Raw genomic sequence first — 19,967 nt, 5'->3', positions numbered from 1 at the left:
GGCGGCGGCGGGCGGGGAGCGACGGGTGGTACCGGCAGCCGCGGGGCTCCGGCCTCCCCCGGGAGCGCCTCGGGCGGCGGGGGCGCGGGCGCCGGGCGCGGCCCCTTTAAGCAGGGCCGGGGCGGCGGGGGGAGCTGTCAGCCGCCGACCAATGGGCGCTCGCTCCGCCCCCCGCCCCTTCCCCTCCCCACTCAGCCGCACTCGCCGCCGCATCCTCGAGCCAGGCTCGGGAAAGCGCCCCGATTGGTGGGGTGGCGGGCAGCTCCCCGCTCTGATTGGCTGGAGGAGGGGGCCGGGGGTCGGTGGCTCTGCCCCGCCGCCGTCGGCCCCGCCCCCGCCCAGGGTAGGCTGCGGCGCGGGGGAAGGAGACGCTGCCCTTCCGCGGCCATGGCGCGCGGCGGGGGGAGAGGGCGCCGAGCGGGGCCGCGCGCCCCCCCCGCCACGGTGAGTGGTGCCGCCCGCGCTCCCTCGCGGGGGCCGGGCCCGGCGGGCCGCACCATCGCTGGGGCGGGGGGGGAGAGGGAGTCGGAGACGGGGACAACCGGGCCTGGGGGCGGGGGGACGCAGCGGGGTGCAGAGGGTACGGGACCCCCCCGCCATGCGGGGGATGCGGGAGGCTTGGGGATGCCTGGGGTGCGGGTGGTGCCGCGGGGTGCCTGAATGCAGGGGGGGATGCCCCGGGGGTGCGAGGGGCCTGAGGGACCCCGGGGCTCGGCGGGTGCCCGGGGCTGTGTGGGTGCAGGGGCCGTGGGGACGCTCCAGGGGTGCAGAGGGCCCGGGGAGCCCCGTTTGCAGGGCCCCAGCTCGCCGCAGTGCTGGTGCGGGGAGTCCCGCGGGGGGCTCCCTGCCCGGGGCCTGCCTGGCCGGTGGGTTTAACACCCCCGCGCCCGGGGGGCCCGCAGTGCCCCGCCATGACAGCCCACGACGGGCAGGGATGCCCAGGACGGAGGGGTTTCCCTGGTACCTTGCTGCCTGCACCGCTCAGCTGGGCGCGGTAACCCCCTGGCTGTTTCGTGTGCCCAAAATTTCTTGCACTTTGTTCTCCTCATCTCTGCTCTGGCCAAAACGTTGTGTTTAACCTTGTGGGGAGAGCCCGTCGCCCGTGTCTCGTCCCTGCAGGCTCCAGCCACCTTGAGACCATTTCCAAACGTGGCTCCCGGACGGGGTTACACCAACCCGCGGGCCGTGGGGTGTGAGGCTGCTGTCAGCCACGGGGCCAGGCCGGAGCAGGGGGTCGTCAGGCAGCTGTAACACCCGGGGTGGGTTTACCTTGTCGGTGTGGGGGACGACGGAGCCTGGCGTGGCCGGAGCGTGGCCGCATGCGGGGTAAGAGCAGCATCCCCTCGCTGCGGCGGGGTCGGCTTGCTGCAAAGGCTGGCCTGGCAGAGAGCGGGGCCAAAGGGGCTGGCATTTAAAAGACGACCCCCTCTGGTTTCAATACGTTCTTCTGTAGGTCTGTCCTTGACGTGAAGCACGTCCTTCCTCCCCAGCTCCCTGCACGGCCCGCAAAGCTCTGAGTAAACTCAAGCAGTGTTGAAACCTGGGCAAACACCCTTTGGTTGGGCTTTGATGCACAGAAAACTGTATGAAAGCAGAGTTTTGACAATGAAAGCATACATATGGTTATTTGGAATAATTTTTTTTTATATGAGGACTGCAAACAAAATCCCTCCAACCACGTGCAGCCAGTTCTGGTGCACGTGGAAATCTCCAGCAGCTATCGAGTCCAAGGATGCTGCTGCTGTAGAGCAGTTTGGGAATCTGCCCCCGTGGTTGGTAGGATAAGCAAAAAAAATTGCTGCTGTTGGTGAGAAAATGCTTTAGATCTCCTGCTTGGCTCTAGCAGCATTGCTGCTCCAAGTGACCTGGTGTGTGGTTTGTGAAGTGCAGTACAAGGAGGTGCAGGTCGTGTGTTCCCTTCACTCATCTGATTTTTCTCCTCTTCCTGCAGGAGGATTGCTGGATGAAGGCCGAGTCAGGACTCTGAGCCAGATGCCAGAGAAAAGCTGGATTTCTTTGTGAGCAACTCACGCAGCATCCGCAAGTGCCCTTCCCGTTCGCGGCTCCTGGAGGTGCTGAGATCCTCGTTCAGACATGGCATTTAGAAGGACAGAGGGAATGTCCATCATCCAGGCCTTGGCAATGACCGTGGCAGAGATCCCCGTGTTTGTTTACACGACGTTCGGGCAGGTACAACGAGCAGGAAAGGCCTTTCTGTTGGGCTCCTTGGATTTTCTCCTTGGGAGTTGTCTCTAGAGAGAGAGAAGAGTCTGTGTTAGTTGTGAGGGACAGAGGCATGACAGGGTGATGCTGGGGGCCTGGGCAGTTCGAGGATTTGTGAGAATTACATGGAGAGTTTGGAGTGGTGGGAGAGAGCTGCTCAGGGTGGGCTTGGAGTAGGGAGAGGGGAGAGAAGGGCTTCCCACATCCCTCCTTGGAGAACACCCGGGTTCAACCTTCCTCTTCTTCAAAGGCACTAAAAAAAGACTTTCGTTTTAAAGATGATTAATATATTTCCCACTTGTAGTAATGCAACACTTGGCGCAATAAAGCTTAGTTACATACCAGGGTTTAAGAATTGAATTTGGGTAACCCGGATTGCATCTGTTACAGGCTGTGTGCAAGTATTGCAATGTGTTTTGGTAATGAGAATTGAGACCAAGTTCTCCAGACTTTGTCAAAATGATGCTCTGCAGTTTCTGTGCTGCTAAGTCTTAGTTGTGTAGCAGGGGCTGTGTTTGTGGGTGGGAGGGGGAATGCCAAGGTGTCTTATGTTTAAGACTGCTTAAAAAAAAAAAAAAAGGGTGGTGGAATTGGTTTTTCATTGTTGCTCTTTCATATCTTTTGTGTTTAAAGTCTGTCTTCTCTCAGCTGCGGCTCTCTCCAGGCCTGCGTAAGGTGCTGTTTGCTACAGCTCTCGGGACAGTTGCGTTGGCTCTTGCAGCTCATCAGCTGAAGCGTCGTCGTCGTCGAAAGAAGCAGATCGCTCCAGAGAAGTGCGGCTTTAAGCCTGGAGGGATCACAGTGCCCATCTTGCCAACCAGAAGGGTCTCCTCCGTGAAGAAAGGTTGGCCTTGCGAAAAGGGAAAATCTCCAAAAGCTTTTTGTGAGGGAGCAAAGAGGGTGTACGGGGAGCGATGGGAAGTTCCTGACAGCTGTGGGGAGAGGAAAGCAAAGCCATTGGTGTAGTGCATCGAGGCAGAATGAAATTAGAAGCCTGAAGCACAGTGCCATGAACACAGGGTTAGCAGAGGAAAGGGGGAGAGAGCCTGAGCTCAAAGCCCTTGCGAGAAAAAAGTGACACTGAGGTTTTCACCAAGGTTTGCAGTTCCCATCGCCCTTCCTACAGAACGACTGTGGACCCGTTATGCCGTACTTCCCCTGATAATAACGGCCCGGGGCACACGGTGACCTGGCTGCATATTGATCTCGGTGGTGCGAATATGATGCCTGACCCAGGGGTCCCGTGCGCAGCCGCGTTGGCAAGGTTGGGCGGCGGAGGGGAGGGTGGCCTGGGCCAGGCTCGCGAGTCGGGAGTGTCTGTCCAGCTCCGCGGCGGCTCCCGGACCACGGGCAGCTTCTTCACCTGCTTGTATTGATTTTTGGGGTAAGACTGACCCAGGCCCTCAGCAAAGCACTTCAGAGATTAAGCATTTGTTTTGTGAAACGTATGAAGATCTTTAAGCGTTTTTAATAATAACCAAGGGAGCGATGTCTGTGCTCTGCCTGGCCTGAGGGAAGCTGGAGGAGCATCTTGTGCTTCCATAGGCAGTGAATAAATACTCATTCCTCAGCCTCAGATCCCCACTGACACCACCTTTCTTAGTGTCTCAGAGCAAAATAGAGCATGCAGGAGATCCATGACTCATTTCTAGGTATTGGATCCTGCTTTGCCCATCCACAATCACACTTGACAGGGCAATGTTCCCCTCCCTATTCACAGCTGCAGTGAACCTGGCCTAAAATCCTGTTTTTGTGTGACCTTCCCAACTGCAGGATACTCCAGCAAGAGAGTCCAGAGTCCTGGCAGCAAGAGCAATGACACGCTCAGTGGGATTTCCTCCATCGAGCCCAGCAAACATTCCAGTTCCTCCCACAGCCTCACCTCGGTAAGGACCTTCTCGGCTGGGCTGGGAGAATCAGGGCTGGGAGATGCAAGTGCAGCTACCTGTAACAAGATCACCACGTCCTTGGGCTTGCACTGGCCGATGGATAGTGCCAAAGCTTTTGGAGCAGAACAGGTTACAGCGTAACTGCAGGGCGCGTTCTGATATTAACCTCGCAGCGACTGTCTGGAGTTGCCTGCATGAAATCAGAGCAGCATTTTCCTGTGGCCAGGAGCCCCAGGGTACTTCTTTGGCCAACTGCTGCAGGAGGGACTTGTGTGTGGGACAGGGCCGCGATTCCTCTGGGCCCTCCGTGACCCCCTCAGGGAAGGAGGTGGGGTTGTCTCTGGGTCTCACAGCAATGGAGAGCTTGTGTGCTTCCCTCTGCGGTGGGGGTTTGGGTGGCCCAGCCCCTGTGCCAGCACAGCCTTCCTGTGCTGGGGCTGCTCACAGGTTGCTTTGTTGTTATAACCAAGTTAACTACCTAAATCTGATAGCTCTGTTCAGGAAATAGTGCAGGTTGAGAACACAGCCTAGTCGTTCTACCTCCTCCAAAGCCGAAAGCAGCCTAGAAATACAGGTAATTCAGGCTTAACCAGGCAGGAGAAGCCATCACTGTTTATATGCACCTCTTGTGAGACCAAAGGCAGAAGTGATGGCTTCAAGACCTGTATTACTTGGTTGACAGCTGCCTGAACACGAGCCAGCAGTGTGCCCAGGTGGCCAAGAGGGCCAATGGCATCCTGGCCTGTATCAAGAATAGTGTGGCCAGCAGGACCAGGGAGGTGATAGTGCCCCTGTATTTGGCATTGGTGAGGCTGCACCTCAAGTGCTGTGTTCAGTTTTGGGCCCCTCACTACAAGAAGGACATGGAGGTGCTGGAGCGTGGCCAGAGAAGGGCAACGAAGCTGGTGAAGGGTCTGGAGCACAAGTCTTGTGAGGAGCGGCTGAGGGAGCTGGGGTTGTTTAGTTTGGAGAAGAGGAGGCTGAGGGGAGACCTTATCGCTCTCTACAACTGCCTGAAAGGGGGCTGTAGCGAGGTGGGGGTCGGTCTCTTCTTCCTAGTAACAAGTGATAGGATGAGAGGAAATGGCCTCAAGCTGCGCCAGGGGAGGTTTAGGTTAGACATTAGGAAAAACTTCTTCACCGAGAGGGTGGTCAAGCATTGGCACAGGCTGCCCAGGGAAGGGGTTGAGTCTCCATCCCTGGAGGTATTTAAAGAACGGATAGATGTGGTGCTCGAGGACATGGTATAGATGGGACTTGGCAGTGATAGGTTAACGGTGGGACTCGATGATCTTAAGGGTCTTTTCCAACCTTGACGATTCTATGATTCTATGATTACATCCCCATTGCTCAAAGCCTTGCGTGCTGCTGTTGGAGCAGTGGGTGGCACAAGTCAACCTCTGCAGCTTCGTGCACTGTGACTTACTGCAAAACACGCCCTCGGCATCACCCGCCTGGGCTCGCTGGCTGGTTAACAATGCTGGGGCAAGAAGAGGGAAAAATCACCCCTTCGAAGGGAGCTGTCGGCCACCAACGCCCTGCAGTATGTGCAGGCATTGCTGTATTTTAGCTTGTCCTGTAGGGTTAAAGCACCAGAAAGTTGCCAAAAATCTGTGCTGGCCAAAGTGTGTCTCCAGCAGGCGGCAGTGCCGGCACGGCGCCGGGCATGCAGTCCTGCACCAGTATTCCCCTGGGGTAACTGGGATATGATGGGACATGTGAGTGAGGACCAAGCTGTGTCCAGCTCTGGCCTCCCTCCCTCTGCAAGGACTCTCACATCCATTTAATCCCCCTGTGGCTTCTCCCTTCCTACAGATGCTGTCCAGGTTTTGTATCGCTGAAGTCCGTTTCTCTTTAGATAAAAAAAACTACCTAAATTCCTTTTTCCACTGCTGGTTCATGGGTGGGGATATCCACACGGAGAGGGATCTGTTCCCGTACCCCCTTCATTGTGTGGGAGCTGAGCGTCTGTGACACTGTACTCATTGCTTTCATGTTACTTGATGGAAAAACAGCTCATCCTTTGCACAGCTGCAGTTTCTGCCTGCTCTCTCGTCTGCTTCCTGGGGCTCTTCTTTGCCATCTAGTAAATAAGTCAACAGCAGTGAACTGATGATTTGCGGTTCTGGATCTCCAGATGATTTATTAACACTCCACAGAGATTAATCAATGGAGGCAGGGCAAGAATTAATCTGTCAGATGATTATTGTAGATTTTTTTCTAGTATCAGGCTCACATTTGGACACATTTCTCTAAGCCATATGAAAACACTGGTCATTTGTAGTGTTTGAGCCCAGCACTTTATTGGGTCAGACTTTAAAAGACATTTATGCACTACTGTGAAATTGGAGAAAGCTGACAATTTGCTGTGTGGATCTTAGTGCTTAGCCCTCCCAGGAGAAGGTTTGGTTACAAAGGGAAGAGCGAGGATCCCCCTGGCCAAAGTCCTCAGCTGTATTTTTGCTGGTAATCTGTTCCTTTGTTTGGACTGTGGTCGCTTCCCCTCCCACTTCCATGGGTTTTGTGCTGGGGCTGACATGAACTTTCTATCCAAATCCTTTTGCCTTTGTAGCGATTGCTTTAGAGCTTTCTCGGGCTGCTGCCTCCACCAGTGCTCTCCTGCTAGTGCTCGCCACTGTACAGCTCGCCGTTTCCTAATGAAGCTTCAGTGTAAATTGCTTGGGAGGGTGTTTCCTACGCAACTTTCCGTGCTTTCAAAGACACCGCTGTGGTGCTGGGTGGAGAAGGGGAGGACTTCTCACCTCCCCTCCCCTCTCAGCACCATGCGGCTCTCGGCAATTGACAGCGCAGTGTAAACCCAAGTGGGAGGGGGCCGGTAACCCTTGATACCTTCCCCTTCCCAGGCAAGGGGGTACCGGTAAGGGGGGCACAAGGGCAAACGTGGGGAAGGGAAATGGCTTATCGTTCAGATTTAACTGGTGGTGGTGTTTGTGTGGTCTTAATGCTGCTGCCCTTGGAGAGAATTCAAAAGGCATTTGCTGCTCTCTGCTGCTTTCCTGCAGATGGTAGCAGTCAACTCTTCCAGTCCAACACCAGCATCAGCAGGGATGTGGGAGGCCCAGGCAATGGGGGATTCTGGAGCCCTTGGTGATTCCAGTGCAGAAAGCCTCTATGTTCAAGGTAAACAAGCACAAGGGTAACATCGCCCTGGGGGGTTGTTTATCGCTGTGAGAGCAAAAAGGGGGTGTAAATTGACATAGAGCATCAGCAGGTCAATGTAGAGCTCTGATAGGAAGCTCTTTCCCATTCTCAACTTAAACTCAGTCACTTGTTAGTTATAAAAATGCCATCTTCTTCTCCTAAGGAACCAGTTCGCTGTTTCCTCAGTGAATAATTTACTTCCAAGGTATTGTTCTTTGAGCAACAGGCTCACCCTGTGTGGAGAACAGTATTTTGGAAGTAACACAGCTGATGTTTTAACCAGTTTGGGGATGTTCTTCTTAACTTCTAGTCCAAATTAAACCATATTTAAAAGGGGAAGAAATAGAATACATTTATTCTTTCTTATCAGTTGGGGAGAGGCTTCCCTCTTCACTGGATTGTCTGAGTGAGCAAAGTCTTGTGCTGTAGCAGTTTGTTCCTAAGTGGCCTGGCACTCTCACAGCTTGCATTTGTTGCATTGCCAGGCATGGAGCTGTTTGAGGAGGCCCTGCAGAAGTGGGAGCAGGCACTGACCATCAGGCAGAGGGACAATGCTAGTACCAGCACCCCAGTGCCCTGGGACAGCAAGAAACAGCAAGACAGCATGTCTGAGAACATCCCAGAGGTAGGTCCCCGCTTTTCCCTTGCATTTGCCAGCTGGGGAACATGCTGAAAGACCAGCCTGGGTGCTGGAAGCAGTAATTAGGAGGTTAAAAGAAGAGCAAATTAAGGGCAGAGTTGAGCCAGACTCTGTTTAAGAGCTGTCTATATCTGCAGCTTCCTTATGCAATGTGAGTGGGTGTTTTTAATTTCTTTTTCTTCTTAATAAGTCTCGCCCCCTCATTCCCCAGCTTTGCTACCCACCTTCCAGTGTCACGTCAGTCACTGTCGTGCAAGCCCTCCAGCAGCAGAGGCTGCGGTAGCAAAAGGCTGTAACAAATACAGCACCGGAGAGAAAGAAATAGCTTTTTGCCTGGCAGTGCTGTGTCTGTAACTTTTTAATGCATTTGAAAGTGGAGATCTTGATGGTCACTATCACTTGCCGGGTGGAGAAGCAGAGGCCAGCTGCCTGCATGTATTAATGAGTAAGGTGAAGTGGTAACTCGATAGGAGCTAAGTATGCTCCTCCTCACTGAGCAAGTGGATCAGGGAGATGTGTAACTCGTTCTGCCTACAGCTACGGAAACAAGTATTTTAGGACAACGCCTTGTTATCTTGGACTTGAGGACTATGCAGGGAAGACTTCTGATAAGAGGAGATCCAGACTAGAAAGGCTCAGTGACAATCACGAAGCCAAAGAGAGTAGCTGTAGCTCAGGACTGTGAAAGGAGCTGAACTCCCAACTCTCCGGGAGTTCTCGCTGGCAAAAAGTGTTCCCAGCCTCTTATAAACAGGGCCTGGTGTAGTAAGTATGTGGGATATTTGTCTTTTGTGGTGGATAATATTTGCCCAAGTCAAAGCTGGATTCTCTTGTTGTTGTCTCTCCTTGAAGAGTCCAATAGTATTTCTAAAACCGACTTAAAAACAGTTGATTCATTATCAAAACAAATTTTCTGCTTCTTGTTAATGCTTCTGTCTTTTGGGTGAGATACTCATGTAGACAGAGGGGCATGAAGGCAAGATGCTGTGTAAGCCTTATTTTTCTCCCGCTTTTTTTTTTTTCTTATCCTCCTGTGCTGCTTACAGCAAATTTTGCTTATGTCCAGCACCTTCATCCAAGGACTCATACAACAGAGTATCAAGTTCTGGTTACTCTGTTGTATTCAACACAGGTTTTCTGATGTGATTCCCTCTTGAAATTAGGCTAAAGTCACAAGTCAGGAGAATTAAGTGATCTGTAACTCATTAGAATACCCATTTTTCTGGATGGCAGGTTAAAGTTCTTAAGTTCTTTCTTCCTTCTTTAACAGCAAAACAAAACTGTAAAACTAAAAAACCAGAGGGTTTGGAATAGGCTGTGTAGAAGCTTCCTTCCCCTTGTGTTATTAGCTGCATTGTAGGATTAATGAGTCCTCTCTTTTTTTTTTTTTTAAATCATTTAATCTGCAAACCGTAAATCCTATTTTACTGAAAATTTCCTTCCATATTTGTGCTGTCAGTCTGTCTCTGCCCAGCTGGCTAACTAAGCGTGGCATTTATGTATGTTCAAGGAGGAGTCCCAGAAAAGGGAGTTTGCCGAGAAGCTGGAGTCCCTCTTGCACCGAGCCTACCACCTCCAGGAAGAGTTTGGGTCTTCGCTTCCATCAGACAGCATGCTGCTGGATCTGGGTATGGGAGCTGGGTTAGAAATGCATTAGAAGGCCAGTTTCTTTTCTGATTTTATGTCTTTTCTGTAAGCTAGGCAATGAAGTGGTGACAAAGTGCTGTTTGTGGGGGTGGGAGGGAGAGCACAGTGGCTAAGAGGAGCGATAGTCCGTAAACTCCCAACACATGCAGCTTCTTCCTCTCCTCCAGAGAAGACTTTAATGCTTCCGTTGACGGATGGGTCATTGCGGCTTCGAACCGATGATGAAGACAGCTCGATTTCCGAGGACTCCTTCTTCTCTGCAGCAGAGGTGACTTAAGTTTCAGCTGTGTGTAGCAGTCCAGCTGCTTGGAGGGGAGCCACAAAGGCAGTGGAGCTGAACCCATCTTGGTAGAGGAAGATGATAGAACATGGAGTAACAGCCCCAAGCTGGGAGCTTCATGATGGATGTTAGGAAAAGCTGTTTCATTCGGGGCATGGTGCAGCCCTTTCCAACTAGCATTTCCATGTCATCTTCCTATCTACTGTAGAAAACAAGCCATAACAGCTAGGAAAGTACTGTAAATCTAATGTAATGTGGCTTGGTTGTGGAAATTTTAGGGGATATTGAGCTGTGTCAGAGCTGAGACAGCTCTGAAGCTGATGAGAAAAGAAATATCTTTGCAGGAAATAATTGGCACTGACAAAAGTTTGCTAGCTGAAGAAGGCACATCTTGCTTGTGTGCAGTCTCTGAGTATTTGCAAGTATTTAATGAGATCGTTTTGTTCTTCCCATGCCTCTTGCCACCTCTACAGCTCTTTGACTCTCTCCACTTTGAGGAAATACCGTTCCACCTCTCTAAGCCAGTAGCGGCATATGAAGAAGCTCTGCAGTTAGTGAAAGAAGGGAAAGTTGCATGCCGGACACTGAGGTGAAGTGCCAGCTGGAGTTGTGAGTCTTTGTGTCGAGGCTCCTTTGAGCAGTGTGAACACATTATTTGCCTTTGAGCAGCCCTATAACCAAAATAACCCTTTGGGGACAAAAACTCTTAGCATCCTTCCTGCGGGTTTGGACTTCCCAGGGAACCAGCCCCAGATTTTAGGGGACACATGTTAAGAAAGGGTAATTGTCCCAGGAAATTAGTAATGGGAACTGTGACTGTTCTGTGTGGCTGGCTGGCATAGTCCTGTGCTGTAACAGCCTTCGCAGAGGTGCTCTGGTCCCCCAGGGAGCTGGACAAAGGGAATGAAGTTGTTACTTCCTCCTAGGCACAGGCTGGGAATTGTTTTTTTTTTTTTAGGAAAGCATATTTGTTAGGAACACAGACATCAGGAGAGCTGAAATTTATGCAATCCTTCCTCTCTCCCCCTAGGACAGAGCTCCTGGGCTGCTACAGTGACCAGGATTTCCTCGCGAAGCTGCATTGCGTCAGGCAGGCCTTCCAGGTGAGAACAGCTCGAGGCTCCTGGGTTCCCGTGGCACGTTGCTGCCAGCAGCACGTTCTCCTCTGCCCATGCAGGGGTGAAGTCTTTGCCCCTCTAGAGCAAGTAAAAGCAGAAGCAGCAGCAGCCCAAGCTCTCCTTGCTCAGCTCTATAATCCCGTCCTGATCGATTTGATCTGGAGAGGGAGAGGATCCCCTGGTCCCTCTGCCCAGCTTGAGTGGTGGTTATGAGGCCACTGACACTGGTTTAGTTCTGGGAAGTGAAAGTTTGGTAATTTCAGAGCTGCCCAGGAGCTGCTACTCCCACTTAAGAGCTTTTCACTGGGCTGGAGTCAAACCTCTGTGGTAGGGGAGCAAGGTTTCCTTCTCCTTACTGCAGTCTGCATCCAGCAAAATATGGCTAGAGTCTGAACAGCAGCTTTTGCGCGCTGGCCCCACTGCCACTCCGTGGCTCCCGTACCTCCATTCTTGCCAATTCCAGTCTTTCAGCTTAATTTTAAACTCGCTTCCTGGACAGAAGAGTTTTGTTTTCTAGACTCCATCTTATTAAAGGTTAATGATACTGGTGTATGCAGCATTGCACTGCTTTGTGTCCTGTCCTTTTTTCTCCCAACTCAGGATTCATGTGGGTGTAGGCATACACAGGTGACTTCTTGTGTTCCCTTTGCAGGAGCTGCTGGAAGATAAAAGCAATCAGCTGTTTTTTGGGGAGGTTGGGAAGCAAATGGTGATAGGACTGATGACAAAAGCTGAAAAGGTAGGAAGTTTGTATAACAACTCAGCTGTGTCTTGTGAGCACAGGGACACTTGTTCCTCCATCCCAACCCAGAGTTTTTCCAGTGTCTTGGACGGAGAAAACTTCATCTGTATGGTGGTGACTATTGCGAGAAATAAAATGCCTCTGCTTTTAATCTTGTTTAACCAAATTCTCTTGAAAGAACCTCTCAGTGCGGCTCCTGTCCACAGTTTGATACTGTGCCTCACTGGAGCGAACAGAGGGTACAGGCTGTGCATCAGCAATGGCATCATCTCAAGGAATATAGGAAAGAGAGAAGAGAATCAAACCTTTGCATCAGCCACGTACCAGCTCTCAGATCACTGGCTTAGTCACTGGTCACCCCCTAAACAGGGAGACGGTTGCTTGCACAGCGTTAGTCCCTTACTGGCTCGGTTTGCTTACAGGTGTCTCTAGCTACTTCCTTGAAGAAAGTCGAGCAATGTAGGTGCTTTGAGTCACAGCTGAACCTGGGGCCATCCATGCCTCCAGAAATAAATCCTCTCTTTCTGCACAAAGAGTTGTTCTGGCTAAAAACTTCAGCCAGTCGCATGCATTGATGTTGATGTTAGCTCAGAATAGCGTAGTCAAACTTTGGTGAAATGAGCCCACAACTGTTGTACCTTCTGAAGTGTTTTGTTTCTCTGCTCTCCCAGAATCCCAAAGCTTTTCTGGAAAGCTACGAGGAGATGCTGCGTTATGCACTGAAGCAAGAGACCTGGCCGACCACTCAGCAGGAGCTGGAGGGAAGAGGGGTTGGTAAAGACGTTCTCTCTAGAAAGTTGCAGAGGAGTTGGAGGATAATGAATATGTAGGAATGGCCCAGGAGTGAAAGAACTGCTGCTGAAATACAATTATTTTGCAATTGTACGTTGTTGGGGAAGACGGGGGGAAAACTGGCTGTTGGGGTGTTTAATCTTGCCTTCAGCAATGTCAGCACTACTGTGGTTAAAAAAAAAAAAACAAACCCCAAACCCCAACTCAAAATCCCAACGTTTTCTAGAGGGCACAAGCTGCTGTCTGTAAGATTTGTTTGCCTTTTGACTGGGCTTTTTGTGGACATGGAATTAATGAGTCTCTTAGCCAGCCCCTCTCCGGGGGCTGTGAACTGAGCGTACACAGTTCAGTCCTCCTGCCTTGGTGGCAAAATTCAGCTCATTACGTTTGGTTGCTTCAAAGCAAAAGAGTAAAGTCCATCTCCTTTTTTTTAAACCTGTTTCCTTTACAGAGTGTTCTGCTCTCTGACAGGTGGTGTGCATGAGTTTCTTTGATATTGTGCTGGACTTCATCCTCATGGATGCTTTTGAGGATCTGGAGAACCCGCCCTCCTCCGTGCTGGCTGTGCTGCGCAACCGATGGCTCTCCGACAGCTTCAAGGAGACGGTGCGTTAAGCGGGTAGCCCTTGTGCTGAGCACGAGATCTCAGTGCCAAGGCTAGGAAAGAGTATAACCTCGGCTGTCCTGGCAGAGCTGAATATTCTCTTTAGAAATACCATGCTTCCCCGAAACTCTAAACAACAGTCTTCTGGTACATGTAAATTGTTTACAGGAAAGCTTTCCTTATTTTGAAAGCATCTGAATGGCTCCAATACATTTATTTCTCTAGCGGCCTTTATCAGTGATGCCATGGAGATGTTAAAAGATGAGAACGCATATTTTCACGAATGAGAATAAGAGGATCAAAATGTAGGGGAAAACACGTGTGTTTTTTTGCACCTGGCCATTCATTCTGGTGGTACCTCAGCAGACGCTGAGGCTCAAGTAGCAGTGCTTTCCTCTAGTCCTGGCCCCCGGCTGCAGAAGATGGTTGGGAGGCATGTTTTAACAGCTGTCTGCTTACGGTCTGCATTCTGGGGTGTTTGGCAACTATGTCAGATCATATTAGCAATCTTCAAAAACACTTAATGGATCTGGAGTGGCTAAATCTGCTTCCAGTTCACTTCGATTTTGTCACTAATTTTAGAGTTGTTAGCACAAAAGGGCCACTGCTTTGATATTTTGAGGGCAATGTGTTGGTAAACTGGTTTTTTTTTTGGTTTGGTTTTGTTTTGTTTTGTTTTTTAAAGTAATCCCAGTAACTGATGGTCTCTCTCCGTTAATTATAGGCTCTAGCAACTGCCTGCTGGTCAGTTCTGAAAGCAAAAAGGAGGCTTCTGATGGTAAGCAAAATTAATTAAAGGGGAAGGAATCTAATGTATTTGAAGCTGAAAAGATGACACCTAGATCTTGACAAAATGCAAAATCTAGGTGGTGTAAGTCTGAACTGAATCACATTCTTTGTGATGCTTTAGAGCACTGGGGTCCTGCCGTCATTGCTCCAGTGCCATGCCAGCATTTTACTGAATCAGTCTGAGTTTATTCTCCCTTTTCCTTAATGTGAGGATTCAAAAGACAACGTTGCCTGTCTGGTATTCCCTTTTCCCGCTCACGATGCCGTAGGAATGGTCACAGACACCAAGCAACAAGGGGCTGTTCCTGAATTGTAGCTTCCTTGCTGCCAGCGCAATGAATGGCTCATGCGCTTCTCTGCCTCCCAGCACTGATTGCTGACTAGCTGTTACTCGATGTGTTTCCCTTCAATCTGTGGCTTTCTAAAGTATCACAGCAGATGAGTTCACGGACCTGGGGAACAGGAAGCCGCAACTTCACAACGCCAGCTCTGCCATAGGGTTTGTGGCCTCTGGCAACTTTTCAGCTCCTATCCTGCAACCAGCTGGTACAACTGAGTTTGCCTCATGAGATGGTACAAGGAGAAATGAGAGCGCTGGGAGCTGTATCGGTGCTGTCATGCAGTAGCTCTGTCTTGGATATTTGCATGCCCTTTCCTGGCTTGATCCAGAGATTATAAATAGAGTCTATAAAGACTGCCTGATGGTTGCCTTTCATTTTCTTCTATTTATTTTCCTCCTGAAATAGTAGTTTAGAAACATGAAGATAGAAAGCTCTAGTCATCCTTCAAGGGATCTGAAAGATAAATGTAATTCTGCAAGAAGAGATGTTCTTAAGGAGTTCTTAACTTCAGTTACTGAAGCATGGTGCTTTCTGTCATGGAATTTGGTAGCTGATATGGAATAAGCTGCTAATTCTGTCTGAGAACCAAGACTGACCGATTCTTCCCTTCCCTGTGGCAGGTACCAGATGGCTTTATCTCTCATTTCTACTCCGTATCGGAGCATGTCAGTCCTGTTCTAGCCTTTGGTTTTCTGGGGCCCAAGCAGCAGCTATCTGAAGTCTGCAGTTTCTTCAAGGTAAGATGGCTTTTCTGTACCTAATCTGTGTGGGACTCCTGCTGTCTTCTGGCTTAAAGCTGCAGATGTGTGCTTTTGATGACTGCCGTGGCATTAAGAAACTTGGCTCTGTACAAAAGTCTTCTAAAAATCACTATTTTTTGAGATGCAGATTGCTGAATTCAGATAAGAATTCCCAGCACAATTTACCATAGCTGATAGCAAAAATGTGCGATGAGATCGATTTATACCATCGGTATTGGAAAAGATTACAGGTGCATATGCTGAAAGAATATGTTGTCTAAGAGTACATGGGATCTTACAAGTTACGTATTTGATCTTAAAGCCTAAATCCTCTTGTTCTTGTAGATAACATTATGAGAGGCTGTGTTGCATTCATTAAACGTTTGCATGGACATTGCCATGGACATTGGCATTGCTTTCCTGACTTTGGGAGCTCTGCTGTCCTGTTTCAGAGGCATGAGGGGACTTAGCCACAAAAGTAATACCCAGCCTGAAGCAGATTTTCACTCAGATGGCAGACGTGCAAAATTCCTTACGGGGTTCCCTGCTTGCTGCAGGCCAGGCCGCTGGTATTGGCAGGTGGGAGGAGGTCTCCTTACTGTAAACCTTCCTTTTGTCTTTGCAGCACCAGATAGTACAATATCTGAAGGACATGTTTGATTTGGACAACGTGAGATACACAACAGTGCAGTCGCTGGCAGAAGACATTTTGCAGCTGTCGCGGCGGCGCAGTGAGATCCTCTTGGGATATCTGGGCACCGAGACTTCCCCCGAGATGAACGGCACGCTTCCTGGTGAAAATGAGCCACTGAAGGAGCTCATCTGATGTCAGTCGGGGGAGGAAAACAGTTTTGTACAAGGACCTTTTTCCTCCCAGAGATGGATAAAACTACCTGCAATGCTCAATGGTGGCAGCAAGACTATCTCAACACACAGCAACCTGGTGGGACCTTCTGCTTTTTGTAGCCAGTAGTGTTTGCTGGGATGGATCCAGGACCACTTGCCAGCTTATGGTTTGAATTTCTTCCTTGTTCCACCTTCCTGTTCTTTTTATTATTATTATTTTTAATGTGTCATATAAACCACAAACTGCCTGGGCCCAGATTTTTGCCCGATTCTCTTGAAGAGGGCAACATATGTACCCGTTTTGCCTGTGCGTTTTCTGGGAGATGATCCCTGATGTTTACGATTGTGGGTGGGAGCAGGAACATCATTGGTGAATTCTCCACTTGACCCTTAGCTTCTCAAGGAGGTTTTGTTTGCTTTGGGATTTTTATTATCGTTCTTTCTCTGCTGTGTTTCTACAGACACGACTGCTGATTTTTACCTTACGTGTTTTAACACATGCAATGTGACTAGCGAAGATTTCTTTCCCAGGGAGGAAGAAATACTTCTGTAAAGCACTGAAGTAAAATGCAGACTTTTGTAACCAGTCTGAAGCTCTGAGGAAGCTGGTCTGTTCCCTCTGTGTTGCTGCTCTTTGCAGGCCAGATGACGGGCTCTGTGCTGTGGTCATCCTCGCTTAGGAGATTGCTGAGGTCTACGTTTGCCCCTAAGGCAAGCTAGTGTGAGGAGGGGGTGGATTTGCATCCTGCCTGTGCATGCACAAAGTCTTTAACATCCATCAAAGTGCCTTGCTGTATTTCAGAATGAGTGGCGTGGTTTAACCAGCAGCAGTTTTTGCTGGTAGTAGGTCTCAGGTGCACACAAGCAGAGAGAACCGGTATAGCATGGTGCCTATTCCTGTACGCACAAGGTAGCAAGAGGCGTAGATGTTGGATGTGATGAACGAAAGGGGTTATGTGTGCAGGTAGCTGGAGAGCTGGGATCAAGCTGCTAGAGAGGAAATGACTGTATAGTCTGTCCATCCTAAGAAACATAGTATAGTTTCGGGTAGAGATCAAGCGCACGTGTATGTATGACCTTGTAGTGCTGGGAAGGGCCCTTAAATGCGATCCTGACTGCACAGCCGGCACCTGAAATCTGGCTGCTTTGGGACACGTGTGGAGTCGAACACTGGTGTAGGGTAGTGGCAGTGGAGTGTGCTGGACTTGAGGCGGTCCTGGCTTTTGTGTGAGGTTTGCAGTGATTTGCCGAGTCCTCTGTGAGTGCGATGCCACGGATGAAGGTTGAGGGTCCAGCCCGTGCTTCCTCCTGTTTCAGTCCACATACGGCTCCCAGGCCCAGCCTCAGAATGAGGAAGTCTTCAGGGAGAAGAGAATCAGGACTTTCACAAAAACATGGGCTTCACTGTTTTTTCTCCAGACTGATTAGTTATCCCTTGTGTCTGTTCCAGGTAAAAGGCATAAGTCTTATCTAGCCATATTCTTGCAAGGGAAAAAAAAAAAGTAAGAATCTGGAGTTTCCATATGAGCGGAAAGTCGGTGCATGGGCTTGGAGAATGCAAATGTCTTCTTTCTTCCTCTTCAGATAGCTAATGTGGATTCTGCTAGTAAAAGCAGGAAGGAAGTAAGCAGGGAAAAAGTAAACAGGAGGATGTAAAAGGAGTAGATAAACGCTCCTGAGATGCTTGCGAGAGGGTGAGTGTAGAGCACGCAACATCTGTTGCTCTATAAGCACATCAGACTGATGTGGCTTATCCTGAAGACCAGATTAATGCAATAAACAAGGCAGCGCTGAGGCAGAAGTGAGGAGCAGCTGACCCAAGTGAGGCTGCATGAAATAAACTGTTCTGAGAAGGATTTAAGAGACAGCAATTGAAACTAGGAAAGGTCTCTGAGGCGTCTTGCTCCTGGCAGCGTGCAGGGAGAGAAGAAGCAGTGGATGTTGTATTAGCATGACGCACCTGCTCTATGTAAACTGTGATTCAAAAGTATGTTATATTCTGAAAGCAAGTTACTTTGCCAAAAAAAAAATGTTTATAGTGCTTTGTGCTCTAGTATGGCTGGTTTAGAAGAAAGAGTAACTTCAGCAGCTTTGTATAGTGGTTGAAACGATGCTACAATGTGAAGATTAATGTAATAAGATGGATTGTAATTCTAAACAATCAATGCTGTTAATTTCTCATTTTTAGAATTGTTTTATGTGTATTTATTTACTACTTTGAGTGTCTTTTGGCCTCAGTGCTTGGGGCAGCCCTGTCTTTGTGTACAGACAAGAACACTGGCTGCTGACTTTGGTCTTTTCGTGTCCTTGCTGGAGAGGATACTGAAACAGGGGCCCCAAGAAGCAGACATTAACTTGCACTGCGGCTTTTTAAGCTAAGAAATTGTAAATTCCTAATCAATCAAATGGAAGACAGACCGTTTTATTACAGCTTTATGCTTTTCCTTAGCCCTTATTGCAAATAGGGTATGCTGCCCCCCCAGTGAAGGTAAAGAGGGATCTTCCTTGAGAACATCTGCAGCTTCTTGAAGGTTGAGTTCTCCCCCTCCACTTGCCAACACTAACTTGCTCCTGCACGAGCCAAGGATGCCTGCTGAGACAAACGGATTTTCTCTTCACTGGGCACGATGTTAAACTTCTCTACACGCCCCCCGCCCCCCCTGCTATTTCACTGCTGCTCTTTCTCGCTCCCCGATCCCAGTGTAGTTTGAGAGGAAAGGCAGAAGAAAGGTGTTGGCAGCCTCCGAAGGCTGCTGTTCAGATCAGCGGGCTCAGAGGAGCTGTTCCTGTGGAAGAAGCTCTCCCTGACCCGAGGGGTGGTGGTCAGTGACCCGCTGCATTCAGCTCCTTCGGCTGCAGCCCCGAGCAGGGGCTCAGGCTGCTCCCGCTGCTCCCGTACAGAGCAGGGCTTGGCCGAAACGGCAACCACCTCATACTCATCTGTTTTGCAGGGTAGAGTAAAAGCTTACGACGGAACAACCACCTGCCCTCTGGCTTCCTAAGAGATCACTAGAAAACCCTTCTTTCCCCAGCATATTGTGTTTAGCAAAGGAAATTCTTCCGTATTCGTAGCAGATGAGATACGTATCCGGGTAGAATCTCTAGAGATAAGGTATTTGCCTTTTTGATAATGACCCCTTATTCTCAAGGGCTTAAATCATTCTGGGCTGACACTTGCAAGATTTTAACACTGATGGGGATTTAAAGCGGCTTAGCAGCTATGAAATAAAATTCTGCAATAGTTTCTGATGCTTAAACAGAATTTCAAATATGCATGACTTTCAGTTTCTACGTGGAGGTTGTAACAAGCTTCACCAGTGGTTAAAGTACGTACTTGGTACTTCAGTATGCATGTAGAGACTACACCAAATGGCTCGAGGAGGGTCTTTATGATCTTTAAAGCACAAATACATTAATAAAAAAAGTAAGAGGAAAAATCTGCCTTGTATCTATGAGATCAGTGTGGCTTTGAAGCATATGACTTGTGCTGTCTCGTACGAGGAGGTGGGAAAGCAGGATTTTATTTACCCCTCTTCAGTAGAACATTCCTCTGCCATACCTGAAACTAATGAATGTAAACTTGTGCCTATTTTCTCTTGATTTCCTAAAGGTGTAAAAATCTGTTCTTGTTTTGCTTCTTTCTTTTTCTTTGCAGCTAATTTTTTTTTTTTTTTAAATATCCTTTAATCTTAGGATGTGGGCATTACAAGTCAAATAAAACTTTCCTTCATGATCGTGGGTTTTGTTTCTAAATTTCCTGGCAAAACTTGCTAGAAACTCAAGTCTTTCTTTGGTTTCTGATTTAGGTGACCGTTGTGGTGACACCTCTGGTGGTAGAGTGATGGTCTAAAACAAGGCTTGCTCTTCCTAGAGTCAAGATGCTGAACTTACAGCAAGTAAGCGTAAGGGTTTTGTTTGAAAGGGGAATCTTCCTGGTTCTACGGAAGACAAGTCCGTAGATTAAGCAGGCTATAAAATAAACAAGACAACGCATTGTACGTTGAGCAGTGGTTGAAAACTGTGGGGTTTCATTTTTCAGATTTTTCTTTTTCTGCAGTGGTTTGACAGTGTTTGGGTGTGGTTTGGGTAGGCTAGCAGCCTGTGATAAAGTGATAACAGAAATCCCAGTAAGGAACAGAATCTCTTAAACATTG

The 19,967-nt window shown here is 49.2% G+C and overlaps 1 protein-coding gene across 2 annotated transcripts; it reads left to right on the top strand.

Annotated features, from left to right (window-relative positions):
• Window positions 1-347: 347 nt before the first annotated feature.
• On the top strand, window positions 348-19,428 carry MIGA2 (mitoguardin 2). Of its 2 annotated transcripts, none has more exons than XM_082327232.1 (16): window positions 348-444; window positions 1,952-2,190; window positions 2,857-3,067; window positions 3,997-4,109; window positions 7,136-7,253; window positions 7,760-7,899; window positions 9,425-9,542; window positions 9,729-9,829; window positions 10,315-10,430; window positions 10,872-10,944; window positions 11,612-11,698; window positions 12,373-12,471; window positions 12,965-13,099; window positions 13,822-13,875; window positions 14,848-14,964; window positions 15,593-19,428. In XM_082327232.1, the coding sequence occupies exons 2-16, from the start codon at window positions 2,095-2,097 to the stop codon at window positions 15,791-15,793; spliced, it is 1,779 nt and encodes a 592-aa protein (XP_082183358.1). In that variant the 5' UTR covers window positions 348-444; window positions 1,952-2,094; the 3' UTR covers window positions 15,794-19,428. The 2 variants fall into 2 exon arrangements, with proteins under 2 accessions (XP_082183358.1, XP_082183359.1); XM_082327233.1 differs by lacking the exon at window positions 348-444 and adding an exon at window positions 1,563-1,583.
• The last annotated feature ends 539 nt before the right edge of the window (window positions 19,429-19,967 follow it).

The sequence above is a fragment of the Platalea leucorodia genome (genome assembly GCF_965183815.1).
Source record: "Platalea leucorodia genome assembly, chromosome: 15".
NCBI classification, from domain to species: Eukaryota; Metazoa; Chordata; class Aves; order Pelecaniformes; family Threskiornithidae; genus Platalea; species Platalea leucorodia.
The sequence above is the reverse complement of the archived record's forward strand: the minus strand, read 5'-3'. Positions and strand labels throughout refer to the sequence as shown.

Bases quoted from the DNA above. Each gene is read 5' to 3' on its own strand.
- MIGA2 (XM_082327232.1), top strand. From the start codon at position 2,095: ATGGCATTTAGAAGGACAGAGGGAATGTCCATCATCCAGGCCTTGGCA. The intron at 4,110-7,135 runs GTAAGGACCTTC...GCTTTCCTGCAG, and splicing joins CCTCCCACAGCCTCACCTCG to ATGGTAGCAGTCAACTCTTC. The intron at 9,543-9,728 runs GTATGGGAGCTG...CCTCTCCTCCAG, and splicing joins CAGCATGCTGCTGGATCTGG to AGAAGACTTTAATGCTTCCG.